The sequence below is a fragment of the Leptosomus discolor genome, chromosome 1 (assembly GCF_034619465.1).
Source record: "Leptosomus discolor isolate bLepDis1 chromosome 1, bLepDis1.hap2, whole genome shotgun sequence".
In the NCBI taxonomy this organism is placed as follows: Eukaryota; Metazoa; Chordata; class Aves; order Leptosomiformes; family Leptosomidae; genus Leptosomus; species Leptosomus discolor.
Window position 1 is genome coordinate 83,023,527 of NC_141391.1, and position 19,850 is coordinate 83,043,376.

Here is a 19,850-nt window from a genome sequence, read left to right on the forward strand (position 1 = left end):
ACCCCCGGACCAAATCGGATCCAAAGTCCATTTATTCCAGCATTTTGTGTCTGATAAGACCGGTTCCAGTTATTTCTGAGAAAGTTCAGAGACCACACAATGGCTTGTTTACAGAATGTTCTCTCTTGGGGAAGACTTATTTCTGTGACCCTTTTTAATTAGAAAAAGTATAAGCTTTTTTCCCCTCACTTCATTTTTCTGCACATCCCGTAACAGTCCTGAATACTGTTGGTAACTTCTGATTTTAATTTTTTTTTCCTTAAAAAGCAGCCTAACAGGAACCTACAGGTTCCTGATTTCCTTTCTTCTCTCCAAGACACTGTAACCGACAACATTCTCTTCCTGTCATTGGCTCTACACATAATCAAAGATCTCCTTAATGAGTGACCTCCTTATTGAATATATATAATATGGATTCTTCAAGTGGAAACCATAGACTTATCATTGTCTTCCCCTTTGCCTTCCACCTTCCCTGCTATAGTGCACAGGAGTGACACTCTGTGTGGATCTCACCCTTATTGTGCAAAGGGAAAGGACTCATATGTTTCCTGAGTAGTGTAATTTTCCAAATTACTTCTTAGTAATCTGTAGACTGACGGGCCATAAGGTGGCATCTGAAGGAACTGGAATATTTCCCAGCCTAGGACGCAGGAAGAAGAGACCGCAGGTTGGAGAGGAGCCGTCCCTTCTACTCTTGCTCCTCATGGCGAGCTCAGGGAGCAGCCAAGGCAGCCTGCCACTCCTTTCGTCTTCCTCCTCAAGAGCCAGCTGTTTGGGAGTGAGATAAAAGGAATGGCGGGCCTAAAGCCAGCATAACATAGCTGTAGGGATCCAGAAGCATCTCCGGTGGCTGGCTTTGTGTAACCAATTAATTTGTTGTGCAAGCCACCAAAATGTGCATGGCCTTTAGGACACCTGGAATTTTTTGCTCATGGCTAGAAAAGAGGTCTTCTGGGCTCTGCTCAGGCAGAGACGCTGCCCTGACATACAGCAAGGCAGTGGCAGCAGCGCTGTGAGTGAAGTACAAAGCCACCACCACGTTTTGCAAAACGCCGAAGTGCATCACACTGAATAAATAGGTTAATGATATTGGCAACAGCATCATGCAGAAAAGCAAAGCAGAAGTTAGATATTGGGTCTCACAGGATGAAGCAAAGAACTGGGAGAGTGTATGGTTTCTCATTGCCTTTAAAAATGCTGATAGTGTGTGGTTCAAATGCTGAACTTCTGGATTTTGAAGGGCAAAGATCCCCTTCATAGATGACCTTCCTGCAACTTCGCTTCTGGAGATCAGATCTTCAGAAGAGCCACAGGGAAGGTATGAACTTTGAATGCTTCTCGGGAAGCTGCAGCTGGGGAGGGGGGAGAGTAAGGAAAGCAAACAAAATTAATCCCCTCAAAGCTCTCTGATCTCCCTCCTCCACTTTTCTTTTTAATGATTAGCTTTGAGATCTGATTCTATAAGGATACTTCTCTCCCCTGCCTCTTTTCTTTATATGATTTTGTGGCTCTTAATCCTTTGAAGACTAAGAGCTCATGCCCTGAGATTACCTTTTAGCATCACTGAAATGCAAAAAGTCAGGATTGGGCAAAATTAGGGAATGTAAAATATCTTGAAAATAAATAAAATTTTAAAAAAGGATTTGCAAGGTTTAAAAGACTTTTAACAGTTGGATCATTTTCTGTATAATCACTGAATAGTAATTTTTAACTCCTTTTTGTTTTTTTGTTCTTCTCTTGCCATACATGACATGAGGAATTAGTGAAATGCACCTGACTAACTTTGTATCTAGTTTGGGTTGCAGATGATAAAAATACATTATCAGTGTTCTGTGACCTATCTGTTTGGATCTTGTTCTTGCTCTCATCCGCTTTTCACTGACAGATTCAATCTAAAGGCCAAAATTATGCATGAGGATGGACTCGTAACTTCCTCCTTGCTACATGTATGTGAAAAACTACTAACCTGTATGTGAAGAAACTGCCAGCCAATACTCACAAACTAACACTTTGTATCAGCAGTAAATGTAATTTTAAAATAATGTTTTCATTTGCTTTTTTAAAATCACATTTGCAGCCTAATTAGACTCTAGAGAAGTCTCCAGGTTGCCCAGAAAAATTACTGTGTGACTACATAATGTAGAAGATTATGTCCGTTGGAACACAGGAGATGTTACGGTGATTTCTGTCAGATTCAATTTTGACAAGTCTATTTTTAATCTTGCAGTTTGACATATAGCTTTTAAAGAACACGTATCCTTTGCATGCTAAATCCTCTCTTATGTCCCCTTTGAGAACTGAATTTTAATATGCGTCCTTGGAACAAGGAATTTATTCTTGCGCAGACAGATCTTTGTCAGTGTATACAAATGAAGAAGATAAGACTTTTGAAGCGTTTTTTTATGCTTATCTCATGATTGCAGCTGAAGTGAGTGATAGCTGTGGTGCCTAACGACTTCATCAACTAGCTTTAAACAAAAATCCTCAACATACTAACAATGAAACAAAGTATAAGCTGTTCAAGAAGATCAGGATGTTCACCCAAGAGAAGAAAACTGCAAACCCCTAAGGTTGTTCTTTATAGGAGCTGGTTTTTAGAATGGAAACCTTGATATCGCATACTTTTTAGACTTGTTAAAGTTGGTTTGTTTGCTTTTTTGGGAGTTATTTTTATGCAGTGTGCTTGAGTTTGTTCAGAATACAAGAGCTAGCTTGCAGTGTGCAAAGACAAGTAGTGGAGTTGAGGTGCCTAAAACCCTGTGTGCAGCCCACAGAGCAGCCTGCTGGTTTGTTTGTATGTGTGACAGGCCAGGGTCATTTTTGAACAATAAAACTGCTCCCATACCTGATCAAAAATTCAGTTCAGCACTTTAGCCCACACTAGTCACCTGTAGCCGTGCTGAAGATGGGAGAAACTGTTTGCAGCTGTCCCTCTAATTACAGAAAGCATCTAGAGAAGTACTTGAAGCTGTGATACCTCATGTCCTTAGACAGCTCGAGGTGAATTTTGCTGCTGGAGTCCTGTCAGGACAGGTGCTGGGGGTGTTTGGCTGTGCTGGCTGGTCTGAGCCTCTCAGCTGCAGTCTCTCACCTTGGCCCATTTGCAATTCACAGGTGAGCGTCCCTGCGCTCCTTCCTAGAAACCTGCCGGCAGTGAGCATGGCCCACGCCGACAGCGCTGGCTTCTGCACAGCCGAGATGGCTGTTGACAGGTTGATGGAGAGCTGCAGCCAGAGGCAGCAGCGGTGGTGTGCCCTCACCCCTGTGGTATGGCTTGTGCCGAGGGAGCGCTTGGGTAAAGCGGCTCCGCTTGCTTAAGCGTTTTGTGTTGAATAATTGCTCGATACAGTAGAGAGGCGATGCTGGGAGCACGGGCTGTGGCCTTCCCGGGGCGGTCTCTGTGCCCAGGCATGGTGAGCTCCCTCCCCAGCACTGTTGGTCTCAATCCACTCTGTGCAGGGCGGCACAGCTCCAGCAGGTCCTGCTGTTTGCAGGGGGGCTCAGCGCCCTTCAGCAAAACAGAAGCACCCTGTCAAGCCACAGGGGACATAAATCTAGCTGAAAAAATACAAGTGTACCAGATAAATTATTTAGACAATACCTATAAAATCAATTTAGCAAGTCACATGAAGGCAGTCCTTTCTTCTTTATTCCTTATGCCAATATCCATCTTCCCTCCTACCGCCTTCTGGCTGCAGCTATATGGTGAGCTATGTATTTGCCTCCTCCATGAACAGCTTCCCTCCTCCCCCTCACCATTTTCCTAAAGAGCAGAGAGACATTTTACTGTCCATCCCTTCAGTCCTGACTGCTACCAACAGCTTCTAAGAAGCAGGAGAGGACAGTGATAAAACTGGCTAACTTACTTCTTTTGTTTTGCTGCAGCACTGAGCATGGCAGCACTGCAGAGGCGGTGGGCTGGGGCTGGCGTGAACGCAGCACATGTGTGAATCGTATCCCCAAGTGAACTTTAATCTGACTGGTATGGATAACGAAGCACTAGCTTGGCTCTGCAAGTGTGGGTGGTTTTTGGGGGAGTATAACTGATATGGAAGAGAGCGGCATCGTATTTTTACTGCCGCTGTTACCCATCATATCTAGACTGAAGCTCACATTGGTGCATCCGACTGCCTTGCAATTATGTCTTCATTTTCTGTGTGGATAGAAGAATGCAACCATTCAGTGTTTTATGCTTGGTTTGTGCCTGCAGGGTAATTTTCTTCTCCCCTTTTCAAACATTCCTTCCCTCCCTATATTTTGCAATATTATTTAATTTATCAAGGAAGGATTTCTGCTCAAGTCTAGTTTAAGTTTTCTCTTAAGGATCACATTTACATGCAGCATACATTTGCTTCATAACTTTTCAGTGAGACTTGTATTAGTGTTTCTTTGTCCCAAGAAAAATGTAAAACAAATTATGTAGTTCTGGTGATATAAAAGGGGGGAAAAATAAAGGGTGTAACAGTGTAAATACATTATTGAGTTAATCAGCATAAATATTTAGATGTATTAAATGAAAATTAACAGTATGATTTCAAAAGGTTGAACAGAGTTTTCAGTAGAATAGATTTTTAAAGTCGTATCTTATTGATTGTAGCAGAGTAAATAAATACATCCTTTAAAAAATAAAAAAGGGATGAACCTTTGAATTTTAAACATTCTGGATATGTGGGATATATTCATGGCAGGACTTTTTAATAACTAATGCAATTTAACAGAAGCAAGTGCTTAATTGGTTGGCAAAAATTCTGGCTCAATTTCTCCTCATACCAGTCTACATCTTAAATATATTAAATAATGTGTGAGGACACAAATATAGGCAAACAGTTTGCATGTCGGGACAGCTGCTGTCTGAATTACTGTGCCACGTCCACGGTAGCTTATGAAGAGAAGCCTCTTTGGCCGCCCATCCAAATCATTATAAAATCACATTTGCCATCACTTATACTGCTTCAGTGGCACATGGATATGTGTTTGGCGTCTGACCAACCAATTTTCTATTCCAGACTCAGTAAGCAAAAATCATTCTGCATTAGTCTCTGCAGCTTGGTATCCATCAGTTGTCTAACCTTGCAGATAATAATAATAACAATAACCCCCACAAAACTCAAGCCACTGACCACTGAAACTTTTCTTAATGAGAAATTGAATCTTGTTTTGTTGGAACGTTTATTTCTTAAAACTATTTTCATCAATCTCTAATTATTTAAAACGTAATAATAGCAATGTGTTTCATAACAAAGAATAGAGCTGGTCTTAGATTGGATCAGATAGTCTGGTTCCAAAAGAGCAGATAAGACTTAAAAGCAAAAGTAATAGCGTTCAGGCACCTGAAAGAAAAATACCATTTACGTTTTGAATTGGTATGTTCTTCCTAAGGAACAATAACAAAGCAAATAATATTGAACCAAGAACAGTATATAATACAGTGCTTGAAAATAAAATATTGGTCAGTATTCAAGAGCTTTATCTCATTTCTGAATGCATTTTCCTCCTCTTAATTTCTTTTGCTTTATTGACTGGATTACTTAGAGCTAAGATAATGTCTGTGAAGGAATTCCAACACAAAATAGCCCTATGTGGATGTTATATATTATTAATAAAAACAGATAACTCTCTAAAACAAGATGCTCCTAAAGCATTTAACATTTAATCAGCAGAATTTATCTGGTGTTCTGCTTTTTGAAAAGCATTAAGGAAAAGTAAAATATTGAACAGCTGCAGGAATGAGGGATGTGTGTGAATGCCTGACCTTTCATTACTATATACACAATGCCCTAATCTGAAAGGGAAAATGCCAGTGCTGTACAGATTATGAATAGCAGCTGTAATGATTTCTAATGCTTCAGTACAAATTAAAATGAAGCTCTCATCATAAAAGATTATGGTTATTTTGTCACATAATAGAAATGTCTTTAAGATTTTCTCAATTTTAGTGATCTTTCCTCCTCTTTAACATGTAAGTCCCATAGATTTCTTTTGCAATCTTATCGATACAGGCATTGCTCACTCCACAGTTTCTGACATCTTCAACTATCTTTTATTTCACTTCCTTATTTCCAGTTTGAAATGTGATTTTAGAGTACACGATTTCCTTGTTTCTCAGCAAGGAACAATAAGTTTATACCAGTATTTATTTTAATTCATTGCCATAATTATTTATGCAAAGTGTTTGGCATTAGACAATGCATTTCATTGAACTGCTCTTTTTATTGATCTCTTAACTGTCATGCTATCTAGATTGACCATACATCACTGTGCAAAATGCTGCACCAGCATATACAGTAAATCTACTCTCTGTCCAAAGTACATCCAGCTGTGACAAAAATCAGAGTAGGGGGGGACTGCTGGGAGAGTAGAAGCACTAATGAAGCAATATTTGCATTGTATTAATATCAGTATATCAACTGCCTAACTTTTGTTAAGGCTTGGTAGGCAAAGAACTCCATTAGAGGCCGGGTTTCATTATGGAAGGCAGCAGCATCACTTTGCCTGCTGCCAGGAGATGCTGTGACCATTACAGCAAGCACACTTCCCTTCACATCCTTTCATGATATCGTGGCCATAAGCAGTCATTTGTTAATCCAGCTTTTGTTTCATGGTTTGTGGTAGCAGAGCTGCACCTTGCTTGTTCAATCACCAGTGCAGTTTTAACCTGGACATGGAGTTACATTTCTGCGAAATTAGCTATTAGACATAAGTTTTTGTTGACTTCTGTGCTAACTTTATGGCATTTGCTGAAGGAAAGACACTGTTTTATTGAAGTTTCTGAGCATGCTGGTACTAATAGACACTATCCAGAGCTGTGCAGCGCATGGCCACAGATTTTTCAATCCAGTACTGGAAGCCTGATGTAGCGTAACGTCAAACCATCACCATAGCTGTTGGTCTTTTGCTACTGATTTTTTCCCCAGATACTGTGTGACTATTTAAAGAATTATCGTTTCTCTTTTATTCTTTTTTCCTCATTGCCAAGTTATCCTCATCTAAAGCACACTGCTCTGCCACTTAATACAAAGAGAAGTAGCCCAGCATCGATGAAATCTGGACTTTCACTTCCCATGGGGCATGAGAGGTCTACTGCAGCCATACTAAAGGGAAAAAAATAATTAACTAAAGGGGTGATTGTTACTTTCTAACATAGTGTCAGCAAAAACAGACATTAAAATTTCTTTCCTAAGTGAAAACTTACTTTGTGTCTCTTTGAAAGAAAAAAAAAAAAAGAAGAAGAAACTGACGAGGCTTCATTATATGAATATCAGCGTTACATTTACTCTCTGAAACATCCTTCTCAATTGCTAGATTGTGTTGTTAATCTTTCTTTTGCACTGAGATAAGTGAATGGAATAACACCAGTTTTCAAGGTTTGGAAAGTTACCTCATCATTTCCTTCAGTTCTTTTAACCTTCATTATTTTGTCTGTTTCCGCTATTGAAGTAAAAACTCAAGTGGCTGCGTGACTGCATAAAGATGTCTAAGCAACTGCACAAGAAAGGCTTTCTTAATCTAATTCAGATAATGTAGAGGAACACGTGGGACCTGTACAGAAAAGCACTCAAGGTGTTGTAGTCCTTTTCTTTCCCTCTCCCAGGTAAATGAACGCTGAATCCGGTTTGAACATCCAGATGTATTTACAAGAATTTAGAAAATTAGAAAAACGATGTAATTAAATTTAGTATTTTTCAAATTAGATTTTGCTGTGACCATGTGTGTAACTGTAACAAAGTCATGATGGCTCCATTTTTGAAGGCTGAAGTTAAGAAATGAAGTAATTGGAATAAATTTCATAATCATTGCTAGGTCTCTGGTGGCTGCACCAGAGGATTGAGTCGTACCACTGTTTCAAAGCATAATCTTTTCATGTCAGCATAGGGTTGGATTTTGTGGAACAGTTAGAATTTACAATGGTGTACATTTTGTTCTGCAACCTCAGTGTTTCAGTACAGTCCAAGTTCCTGGAAGTCCTCAGTAAGTGTGTTAGTGCAAAAGATAAGCGATGCCAAGTCGATTGCATGGGTTTAACATACCTGAGTAGTGTGGGCAGTGAGCAGCTGTTGCACGTCTGCCAGCTTCTGCACATGGACAGCTGCAGAATGGGAAAACAAAATTGCACTTAGCTCACTTAGAAGCCCTGTCTGAAAGGGCTTACTCAAAGTGTGCACAGAAATGCAATTTAAAAGTCATTGCGACCTGATGGGAACACAGTCTGACAAATAAAGAAGACAAATTTTCGGGAGAGTGGAACGGCCCTTTCCATGGTGAGACCACCCTGTTCTGTAAATATTTTACTTTGATAGTATTGTGTACTAGCTCCATAACACCATTCCTAAAGATGTCTCATCAATAGATATCTTGGGACTGGCTTATATTGCACTTTGTTCATTACACTTTGAGAATTAGCTTTTCCTCAGAGCTTCTGAGGCTTTGGCAGTTAATGATAGGAAAACTAGCACTGAAACTTTGGCCTGGATGAGTGACCTGAGAGACCAATATTATCCTGCTTTATCTGTCTTTGATCCTTTAAAACTAATGTGCAGAAAGTCTAATTAGAAGAGGACAGCTGAGCAATTAATTAATAGGGGAGTAAGCGCTACATTTTTCTCCTTGGCAGTATGGCATCTTCATGCAGCGTGAAGTAATTTATGCCATGATCAAGTGGCAGTAGCATGCTAACAGTCGGACTTGGTGAAAGTCTCGGTCCATTGATACACATGCATGCCCATCTGGCTCTCAGTTTTCACACTGGCCAAAATGAGCAAATAGTGATTCTGTTGGAGTAGGTAACTTCAGTGTTAGTAAATCCTAATGTGTCCTCTACTCTTGTCTTGAGGTTTAACCCCAAGTTCTCTCAGGGGCTGAGGGAGACCATCATGGATCTGTGTAAGTAGGAGAATAGCTGCTTAAGGAAGGCAGCCCAGTCAATGTGGAGTTTTCTGCATATTGCTGATATTAAGGGTTGCACTCCAGAGTTAGGTGAAGGCCAGTGTAGCTGGTAAGACAGTCTGGTAGAGGACTGCAGGTAACATTACTCAGCAGTTAGGTGGTAGCATAATGCTGCTGTTGATGTTCAAGCAGCCTTACCAAGGCACTCTTGTATAGTGTGCACAGGTATTTACTGTTTGGCTAACATTTTGGTAACTCAGTTACAAAGATTGTAGCCTTAAAGTTGGGACTATAAGCAACTGGACAGCTTCGGGTATTTGTGGAGGGGAGGATTATTTTGGCTAGAGGTAAATATAGGTCTTCATTAAACACTGAAATTCAAGAGCAACTTCTTTATAGGGCTCACCTTGCCACGGCACTAATAAAGGAGAAAACAGAGTGAACTCGGTGCATGTAAAAGCTTGACAGATGGACAGCCTTAGAGAACAGGAGGCTTTTTTGTTCTCAAAGCCTTTACTGCAGAGGCATCTGAAATGACACCTCCTGTATGAAAGCCCACCAGTGTGCCACAGCCTTGATCTGAAGGGACCACTTCTATTGGAGGAAGCAAGCATAATTCAGCCTGCAGATACACTCACTTCTTGGCCTCTTACGGAGATTGCCAACAAGGGTTCCAATTAGTGCCAGCTGCAGACTGTGACAATTTTAAAGATTGACTTTCACACCATGACAGACCTTTAAAAGAAAGAAGAACATTTATATAAAACAGAATTTTCTGTATGCTATTATGTTCAAATCAGAGTATCTTTTCTCTCAGCTATATATCTGCTGCTGTTTGATCCTGCAGTGTGGTAATAATCCCATGCTTATATCTTTTATACTTTATGTGGCAGTGGTCATTTCAAGCATCCATTACTTGCACGGTTTTTAGGGCTTAGACATTTGAACAGGAATCCTGTAAAATCCTCAGATTCTTGTGCAGATTGCTTCTGCCACTGCAAGTTCTCACATATTTAATGGCAGACGTAAATTTTAAGGACATTGTGAAGCAGCAGGGCTATTCAAATTAAACTGTAGGGTTCAGGAGTTCACAAGTTGAAGTTGTTTGGATGTCAAGTGTATTTCACTGCATTGACAGAGGCTAAGGGCAGGTAGTACCATTAACAGCAGTGGAAGAAGCAGCCAACAGCTTTCCCAACGTGAATGTGGTCCCTCTGCCTTCTGATACCAGGGATTCCAATACACCCTCCCTGGCTCCAAAAATAAGACCTGAACACCATGTTCTTTGTGTTCTGTGCTCTGTCATCCCCAGAAAAAACAGCATCTAATCTGATGCTCCCATTCATCTCTTAGGTTGTTCTTCATGTCTCTGCCTCCAAGGCAAGACTTTGGCCTCATGTCCTATCTTCTATTATCTATATATCATAAAATGTTACCCCCCCTCCCCAAACTGGGACCCCACACCTCACCTTTGTGATACCATACCTTATTTCATGAACTTCTTGCTACATTTCTTGCCTGCTGTGCTCCTGCAACTGTCTTCTGAGATGAAGTTGGGGAAGTGATGCCATGCATGGCATACTCTGCCTTACCTGCATACTGTGATGGCAGGAACACCCATCTCTAGCTGTGTACAGGATCTTCAGAGAGACTTCCTGGAGATTGGTGCAGCCAGCTGGACAGGCAGAGACTGAAATCCCACTGCCACCCTTCAAGCAGTTCTTGTGCCATGTATTGGCAACCTCTTGAGAAAGTATAATTTTCTGTATTCACCTAAAAATTGTCTGGAAAATATCCTTCTCTTAGGCTTGGAGAGGTCAGGTTCTTCACTTGCTGCTAAAACAACATTTGTCTATGGGTAGGTGTAATCAAGAGGCCAGAAGTGATCTGCCTACAGTAGCATGGCTTCCAGCCTGGTTTAATATGTTGTACTTCTCAGTTAGAAGCTACTGAGTCATGGAAATGTTGCATGTAGTTTGTGTGCTGCAGTGTTGCCTTTGGAAATGGAGGGGGAAAAGCCCCACACACCATGGCTCTTGTTGCAGAAGTTCTCCAGTGCAGAGGAGCTGGACTGCAGGGGCTTTCAGCTTGTGTGTTTGTGTTTGCACAGCAGAGCTGCTCCTGTGACAAAAATGGCCTTGGGGAAAGGCGTAATCCTCCTAAAGACTCTCTCCTCTTGTTCCTCTGCATTGTTGCATGGGTATCAATGAATACTGAGGTTTTCTGCCATCTTATCAAGGTTCCCCTAGTCCACTCAGACAGGTTGGCATCATTGCAGGGCCTGGAGGCACACTGCGGGGAGGGCTGTGTGATAACAGGGGAGGGTGAGGCAACACTGGGTTGAGATGGGTCCACTCTGGATGTGAAGATGTCTCCAGCCCTGGAAAAAAATCTAGGCATATCTCTGCGTCAAAATGTTCTTTTCCACAGTAACTGTTGCTCATGATGAAAGTCTGAAGAAGTGAAATTTGGAGCTTCCCTAGATGAAGATAACTACTGCAGAACAGGTTTTATGTAAAAATGTATATACAGCTCAAATCGTAATGATCCTTTTGAAGTATTTCAAAATGTACTACAACAGAGTGACTTTGCAAACTCTTTGTTCATTATTACTGACTTAATCTTCATAAAAATTAAAGACACTCAAATGCTGAATGATTTTTCTCTCGCCTAGATGCTAGAATTTGAAGATGGGTTCCACTCTCCTTAGCTTTGAATAGGGCATTTGAGGTAGTCTGTTATATTCTGTAGTTAGTTTTTGACCCACTGATTTCATTACTTCAAAAATGTAACGTGAAGCATACTGCAAATCATGGCATCACACTCCATAATTGTGAAATTCAGATCTTTCTCATCAATAGCAAGAGAGGATCCTGAAATAGCAGAGAACAGAGCATTTCAAAACAAGTTTCAGAATTTGATGTTTGGTGTGAGTTAAAAAGAGATGTTATAGTTAAGAGAAAGATTTTTCTTGATGGCATTTCTTGTGAATTGTATTATCTATTATATGTCAATTCCTAATGAATTCATCTTCACTGGGAGAGAAACCTAGTACTCCTCTAGAATGTAAAATTGCTAAAAGCTTTTAAATTAGCTTAAACAATAATTTTCCATTCTCAGCTCTTAAGAGTAAGTACTGGTAATATATATACTTTCTCTTTATTCATATGCTATATTTGCTGTCGGACGCATACAGAGAACAGAGCCACTTATTCCATATGGCTCAGATACTGGGAGTCCCCCCATGTCCCTCGTCTGCCCTCTCATCCCTTCCTGTCTTCCAGCTACAAGGCAGCAGAAGAGAGACGGTGATTTCTAGCTGCAAGTTCACAGATAAAGTCAATGGCTGGCATTGTAGCTGAATGTTAACGCCTCATGTAGCCCGAAATGCGTGATACTTAATAATACAACTTTAACCTTTATAATGTGCTGCAATTTGATTCTTGAACCATCTATATTCTCTCCTTATTACAGCCTAAGTAGCTGTAAGGAGCAGGGAGAACAGACAAATATAATCACCACGAGGGGCACGGGGAAGGACAAAGAGATGAATCACTGAAATTCCCATCGCGGTTTTCAGATTTTATTCTTGTTCTCACAATTTGATTCTAATGTCAGGAAATGAAAGAAACATGATGATATTTTATTGTGGTGTTGGTGTTAGCTGGTCAGATGGCAGAGCACCCAAAAAGTCTGCAGCTGTTGTCCAAGCTTGGAGTTGCAGATGTTTGGTCTTGAGTGACTTTAAAAAGAGTATGTAGATTTAAAAGAGAAATAATTAGGTTATGGTTAAGTGAGTATGAAATGTAATAAAATATCTGTAATAGGGTTATCATTTAGATACATAGGATTTGCTAACAGTATTGGAAGTAGAAAGTGATGTGCTATGGTATGGAGTTTTGTCATCACAAGTTGAGAAGGTCTTAAAATGGGTGCTGGAGTCATGACTGAGTATTGCAGATCAAAAAGCTGCTGACTAAATATTTATTTGTCTTGTAACTGTGCTGTGTTTTGTACGTAGCATGTGTTTTACAGAAAATATTTTCTCTGATGGTGAGGGTACTGTACGTGGTACTTAACACTGGCTTTGTGTATGTGTAACATGCTTGGGTCCAGATACTCCAAATGGCGTTATTATAGCCTCAAATGTTGAGCAAATGGTCCATGGTCTAGCATCCTTCCAATGCAAGTGATTATCCTGTAAGAAAATCTTGTCCCCAAAATAAATCTTTTGAACTTTTGGTTTAAAAACACTCTTGTTACTCTAGGATGAATCTTGCCTGCACTGGCACGTGGACAGGTTTAATCCAAGAATAATGAAGAGCTGAAAAACATTTTCAGGAAAAGCTGATTTTGTTTTTTAAAGGCTGTTCTCTAAGGTAGCTGGACCACAAGAGACAGGGGTGGTGGTAGTCTTGTGTTGCGTGAGAAACATAAATTATTGGGTTGGAAGTAACAAAGTCAGTTGGACATGGAGTAGTTATCCCAAGGCTGCAGTTTATCCCATAGCTAACAACTGTTCTTTTCTGCCTACTTATATGCCTAGATTAATATAGCATAGATGTGATTATGAGAGTTTTGAAATAAATTACTTTTCTTCTAATACATTTTCAGATTCCCAAAAATGTGATAGGTAGAATAGAAAAAAAGTAGAGGAAATCCTGTTAGCCAAAACAGAATGGAGGTTGCTCTTTTTTAAACTAATTTAAGCTATAAACTCTTCAAGAATAACAATGGAGAAAAATGAAGAGTAATTGTGGAGATTTCCAAAGCTGTAGCTTACAGACATTAAAAATTAACTGTAAATTTTCAGGAATATGAACACTGTAAATAAAGGCTGTTTCATGATTGAATAAATAATTTCTGGATCTTAACTTTGGAATGTGTTTTATTGAAATGAAAAATAATTATGGGAAGTTCCTTGAAGTAGTTATAAATATATGTAAAGGGGATAAAATTATGCTGGTTTGTGGCAGAATATTTAATTTTCACCACATGTAGCTCCCCATTTTTTTTTAACTTTCTAACTTAATTTTATTTCTGTTGTTTCAAGCCCAGACAAGTAATCAAAGCCTTCAACCCCTCCTTTTGAAAAGTCTACTTCATCAAGTATAGCCTGACTTTCCAGAACAATCTTCTGACTGAGCTTTCAGTCTCTCCTCTATTTTGTTTGCTTTTTGGCTTTTTAAGTTGCGTATCAGTAGTATGAATATGCATATAAGCTGACCCTGTATGAGACCAATACAGTGTGATTTATTTTATTTAGTTCTGCTGAACAGGTCAGGCATGACAAATCAGTTGCATTTCAGTTAGGCAGAAAATAAGTCTCGTAAACAAACAATTAATTGTGTTTGAAAGTAGTAAAACCAACAGAAAATCAACTCCATCTCAACAAAATGGCAGCTGACCTTTTCTTAGCTCACATTGCCCTCAGCAGCCATCTGGCCAACAACGTAATACAAGAGATACTGACTCTGATTGGCTTCTCTTCCTTCTTCTGCTTTACCTTTACTTTTCCCCTGTTATCCACCTCCACTAACTGCCCGTTGATAGTCAAAATATACATTTGTCATTTGTCTAGACCACTTGATTTTATTAAGATTCCTGACAGTTTCTTCTCTTTATCCTTTTGTTGGATATTTTGTAAATCAGTTGGGGTTTTTTAAAGCTGCTTTTATGTTTTCCACTTAGTAGTTTCATCCTAAAGAAGAGCTGTTTAATTTTAAATAAAAACCTTTCTTTACCAATCTTGTAAAAATATAAAAATTCTAACGGTGATATTCACCAAATACTGATCCTTTCCCACCAACTTAAAAAGGTGAGCTTGAGAAGAAATGGGGGCTAAATTTTGTCCTCATTTTTGTTTTGAAAACACTCCTGTCTTCAGATAAATTTGGTATTAAGTGTACAAGAGCTAGATGGTATAAAAAGTGACTTGCATTTGTAAATTAGGTGAAAGAAATTCATAGTCTATAGATGCTGAACTGATAGGATTAATCAAATGTTATTCCATTGTTGCTGGAGAAAACCATTATTGCAGCATGCAGGTCTCTATAATGAAGCAAATATTTCTTAGTATAAATTGTAAAGTTAAGTCAATTCAATTTGTTAGATTGGAAAAAACTTATTTTTTAATATCCATTGTTGTTTCGGCATATTATTCATCTCTGTAATTCTCTGCTGTGTGATTGTAATAAACATTTTGCCATATTGCTGCAGTTTTCTCCATTAAAAAGAAAAGCTGGTTATCTGTAGTGAATGAAAGTATGAATCTTTACTTGATTTTACTTTTTTTTCTTTTTATAGAAGCTGCAAAGAATCAATCCTCCTTACTGTTGTTCAACCTTACCCTGTAAGTATCGTCAGTGTATGCTGAATTAGTTTCCTAGCAACATAGCAGCTTTTTTTTTTCTGCCTATATTCTGTCTGTGTCTCTACCTTATCCGTGCAATAAAAAGAAATAAGTGAGATAAGGGCTACATCTCTTAAAGGTGATGTTTAAGACTGTGTTACTGTGTCCTGCACTCAAAGACTGCATTAGCAAGTTAAATAATAACACTATCTTTAAACTCATACCAGGAAGATAGGTAGAGAAGGACACAGAGGTCTGCTTCAGTTTCTGCTCTGTTGCATGTCCTGGGTTTCTCTTGATTCTGTCTCAGTCCCACAGTTACACTGCCGTGTCAAACCACCTGTACCTTATGCAAGGGAGGGCTCTGTCTGCATCTCCAGCACAGGGTGTGTGGAAGTGAGGGGAGAGAAGAGACAGGCAGGCAGTTGCGTGAGGCTGGCTTGAAGGTCTTGGGAGAAACTGCAGCTCACCTCAGAGCTGGCTGATGCGATATGTGCCTTTGCACCTCACTCAGAGGTTTGTGGGAGTGGGAACTCAAACCTGTCTCCCGTGAAAAAGGAGAGGAGCCATACCAGGGGAGGAAGCACATCTCCCTCTTCCCATACATCCATGCACAGCTGTGCATACCTTGCAGGCTGCTGAGGGGCCTCAGCCATGCATCAGCAGTGATTTCAGATTCAACAGATCCCTCCGGCTCCCTGTTGGCTAGCCTCATACACAACAGTTTTGCTTAACAAGGGATAATTGCATTCTTTTCGCCCAGGAGTAAGAGATGATATGGATTTGACACGAAGATGTGAAAACAAGTTTATCTGATAAAGCTGCCAAAATATACATCTTGCAAATGCAACTTGGCCAGTGCTGCGTGGCTTCATACTACTCGTTAGCCTTTCTGGCTAGTTTAGAGGTGGCCGTGTAGTTGTGCTGTTCCTGTACCCTTTCTATAAGCTAGTCTGCACAGCAACTAAATGATGGGGGAAAAGCATGCATTCTGCAGCAAAACCAGGCAAGGCTGCTACACTGCAGTAAGATCACTGGCAGGAAGGTGAGCTGGGATCTGGTCAACATCAGCCACCTTAAATGAAAATGCAGGAATGGCCTGATTAAATAAAGAAAGACCTAAATGCCTTTAAAGCTTACTGGATTACAGCCAATGGTTTTGCTCACAGGGAATATATATGTAATATGGGGGAAAAGATATCCCCACCCACTTGCCTTTTTTGTGCAGGTTGCCTTATTTCATCCATTGACAGGCTTCATTCTTTTCTTTAAATGTCAGGTGAAGAAAGGGCATGTGCTTTAGTGCAAGTACGAGTAGCCCTTAGAAGTGGACAGTAAAGTTTAGTACTACATGTCTGTGAGGTGTTGTGGCCTGTTATCACTGTGCTGCTGGTATGAGAGCAAGCCTTCGTGTACTGAACATAAGGGGAGCTGAAACCCAAATGAACTGTGCACTCAATGTGCGATGGGAGACCTTACAGCACAGATACAGTCCTCCTCCAGTCTTTGACCTGGAGAAGAAGGAAAGTCATGACCTGGTATCTGCTCCTCCCATTATGTTAATCAAGGCAGAACCTGCTCCTTTCATTATGTTAATCAATAACTGAACTACCTCTAGGTGTCACTGAGCTAGGAATGGCACCAAAACTCTTTGCTGTGCCTGTCAGCAATTTGGGCTGATGTGCCCATCTTGTGCATGTGTTTGTGTTGCCTCACTCTGGCGCGTCTGTCGGAGTCTTCCAGCTCTACCTCAGCAGACAAAGCATTTGTGTTTTTGGGGGTGATGGACATTTTATCTTATGTAGGCATGAAGATTGTCTCCCCAGGAATGTCCACAGTGCAGTCAGAAGATGCGATTCATTTATGCATATTGGTGCTAGCTTTAATTGCCTCATTTTTATCCCAAAGTTGAGATGCTTCAGTGGCATGAGCTTAGTTGGGAGAGCCTCAACTGCAGGACTGTTGCACCTTGCAGATCTCCTCTGCTTTGTGCACTCTTACTGTACCTCCCCACCTGTCCAGACCAGGGTCTCGTTGAGTCATAGCATCCTTCCCTTGTCACTTTCAAGCCCAAGTTTTCCTGCAGTGGAAACAAAGGTGTGCGTAGGGATGGGGAGCAGTTGGGATGCTGCCAGTGGGTGCAGCCAAGTTTGAGGCCTGAAGCAGTGCAGGGTCCCTCAGTTTATGCAAACTCTGGGCTCTGAAGTCTCTTGGGCAGTCCTGAGTCACCTTGAACATCTGGCCCATGCTGGCCTTCATACTGCCACAGTGTTACTGTAGTGCCTGAGCCTGTTAGGTGACATCCCTCTCAGCTCTGCCATTCTGGGTGTTGCTGCACTCTGGCTGTGTACCTGTCCCGGTCTTCTGTGCAGGGGATCCTCTGGTAAATACATTTTGTCTTACAGGTTGGGAACAATATTTATGTCTTCAAAAATTATGGTGCCCATGTGTTTTCTCCTTTTCTTTAATTTTGCCTCCTCCGTTTTTCCTTTTACTATTTTGCCAATAAAACTGGAAAGATGAAGTAGAAACCAGACAAAGGAAAAGTAAGAGCTTTTAAGTAAAGACTGAAATTCTTCCCCATTCTTGGCAGAAATACCTCTTTACAAACATTTCATTGATCTCTTTTCTTGATACTAAACCTTCTTTTTTCTATCATTGCATGAAAAATATCTGCCAAGATGGATTACAAGAGTGCTGTTTCTTAATTGTTTTTATTTGCACTATTTAGAGTGTGTTTTGTTTTCGTGCTTTCAAGTAATCATCTTTTATGATTGCAGGTCAAAGTAGACATCTAGATTTATAGTACTCTGTAGTTCACTTAGTACTTTTTAAAAGGTTTGTGGATCATTTTTACTTAAGTGCATTCAGTTTTGTTTAATGCTTAAACTCATTAAAATTTCATTTTAATTATGACCAAACCAAAGCATTAGGCTATCTTTTTCTTTCTATCAATCTAAAAATCTCTGCTAGGTTCGTATCATCACTGCTTATAAGGTGGTCACTGAACAGCTAAAGCGGTTGAAGCAGTTCAAAGTTTTGATTTCTGGGAGGATGGCATTTGATCATAATTTCTGACCATTTTATTTTGTAAACGGACTATCATTTTGATTGTTGCCTTATTAAGTTTTAAGCATTACTCAAATCAAATAACTTGCCTGTTATGATATCTGTTCAGATTTTATGTGTAGAGATCATTTGATAGGTTGCTTTCATGATTAATCTCTTAAATTTGTTGGATGTAGTCCAGGCCCAGCTGAGATCTGTGGCAATTTTGCTGTGCGTAAGTTCTGCAACGGGAAAAGGTTAAGATCTTTTTCTGTTTTGAAAGAGGTGCTTCTTGTTATAACACAGTTATGTGTCTTGAGACATGATGTTTGCAGAAAAACTACGATAAATAACACTTATTTATGGATCATAATGATTGTGGCAACAATCTTACTGAAAGTCTCACAGTAGTTTTCATGCTGCTTTGCCTTCTGGAGTCATGTAACAGCAGTATACCGTATCTAGACTTTTGGTTGTAAAGAAGGATATAAAAATGAAACAGGTTTGTCACAAAGACTTCAAAATCTAAAGTGAAAAAGACAGCCAAGATGTAGTTGTAGGAAACATTTTGAAGTCAGAGCATTTTGAACAAGGTGATTTTTGACTGCTTGAAGTTATGTAGTTGGTGTATAAATTATGGCTTTTTTTCTTTGAATGTATATGTTTTTTACAGTCATCCTGAGGACCCTTTCCACTGCGTAACTTCAATGTCAGCTTTTTGGTATGGTCAGTTCCATACATAGATTTAAAGTTCCATACATAGATTTAATCCTAGGAGAGGGTGACACAGTGTGGTTAATGACAAACTTGCCATCACTGCATTGCCTCCTGAAGTGCTGACCGGTCCATGTCCACTATCCAACCACTCTTTGCTGTTTGAAGCAGCCTCCTCTTGTGTCAGACGTGCCGCTCAGCCTTTCTTCTTCCATCTGTGTGTGGTGCAAGTCCCAGTGAGCACTGCTGCTCCTGACCTTTCTGGAGGCCTCCTCTTAGGCTATATGGATTTTCCTGGAGTGTAGTTGTATGAAATACATGATCTTTTCAGCAGTGAAGACACTGAGAAAATTCAGCATGAACTTCCATGGTAGTTGTTCAGCAAAGTGGAAAAAAGCCTCTCCACTCCTCCCCCTGTCCACTATTTTCTCCCCCCACCTCCCCCCTCAACCTGTCAGCTGCCATTATGTCTCTTTTTCCTCTTCGTTAACCCTTTCTCCCATCTCGGGTGCATTATCATTCATAATATCCTTCATTTGTTCATTTTAGCCTGAGTTTGCGTAGGGTGAAGGTTTCTTTCATTCCCAGAGGTTCTCATCCTTGCAGAGTTGTAGGGCTGAAAGTAGTATGGCATGGCTGACCTTTTTTGTACTTTCTGCTCTTGATTAAGAGCAGTCCCTGTGTATGAGAAGCTATCATGAATATAAAGGAGTAATCCATGAATGTAAAAGGCTGAACTTTGTAGAGGCAGAATCCCAAAAGGCCAGTGGAGGGGATTTTTGGAGGACCTCCACAATTAATAAATGCAGAGATAGATGGCCCAGGCCCATCTAGTCATGAGATGAACTGCAAT

General features: G+C 40.2%; 1 protein-coding gene across 3 annotated transcripts in view; it reads left to right on the forward strand.

Annotated features, from left to right (window-relative positions):
* Positions 1-19,850, forward strand: part of FRMPD4 (FERM and PDZ domain containing 4) — a 409,280-nt gene that overhangs the window by 364,460 nt on the left and 24,970 nt on the right. For all 3 annotated transcript variants that reach the window (XM_086461061.1, XM_086461202.1, XM_086461127.1), the window contains one exon: positions 15,190-15,235. In XM_086461061.1, coding sequence (XP_086317187.1) covers positions 15,190-15,235 — 46 coding nt within the window. The remainder of the gene's footprint in view (positions 1-15,189; positions 15,236-19,850) is intronic.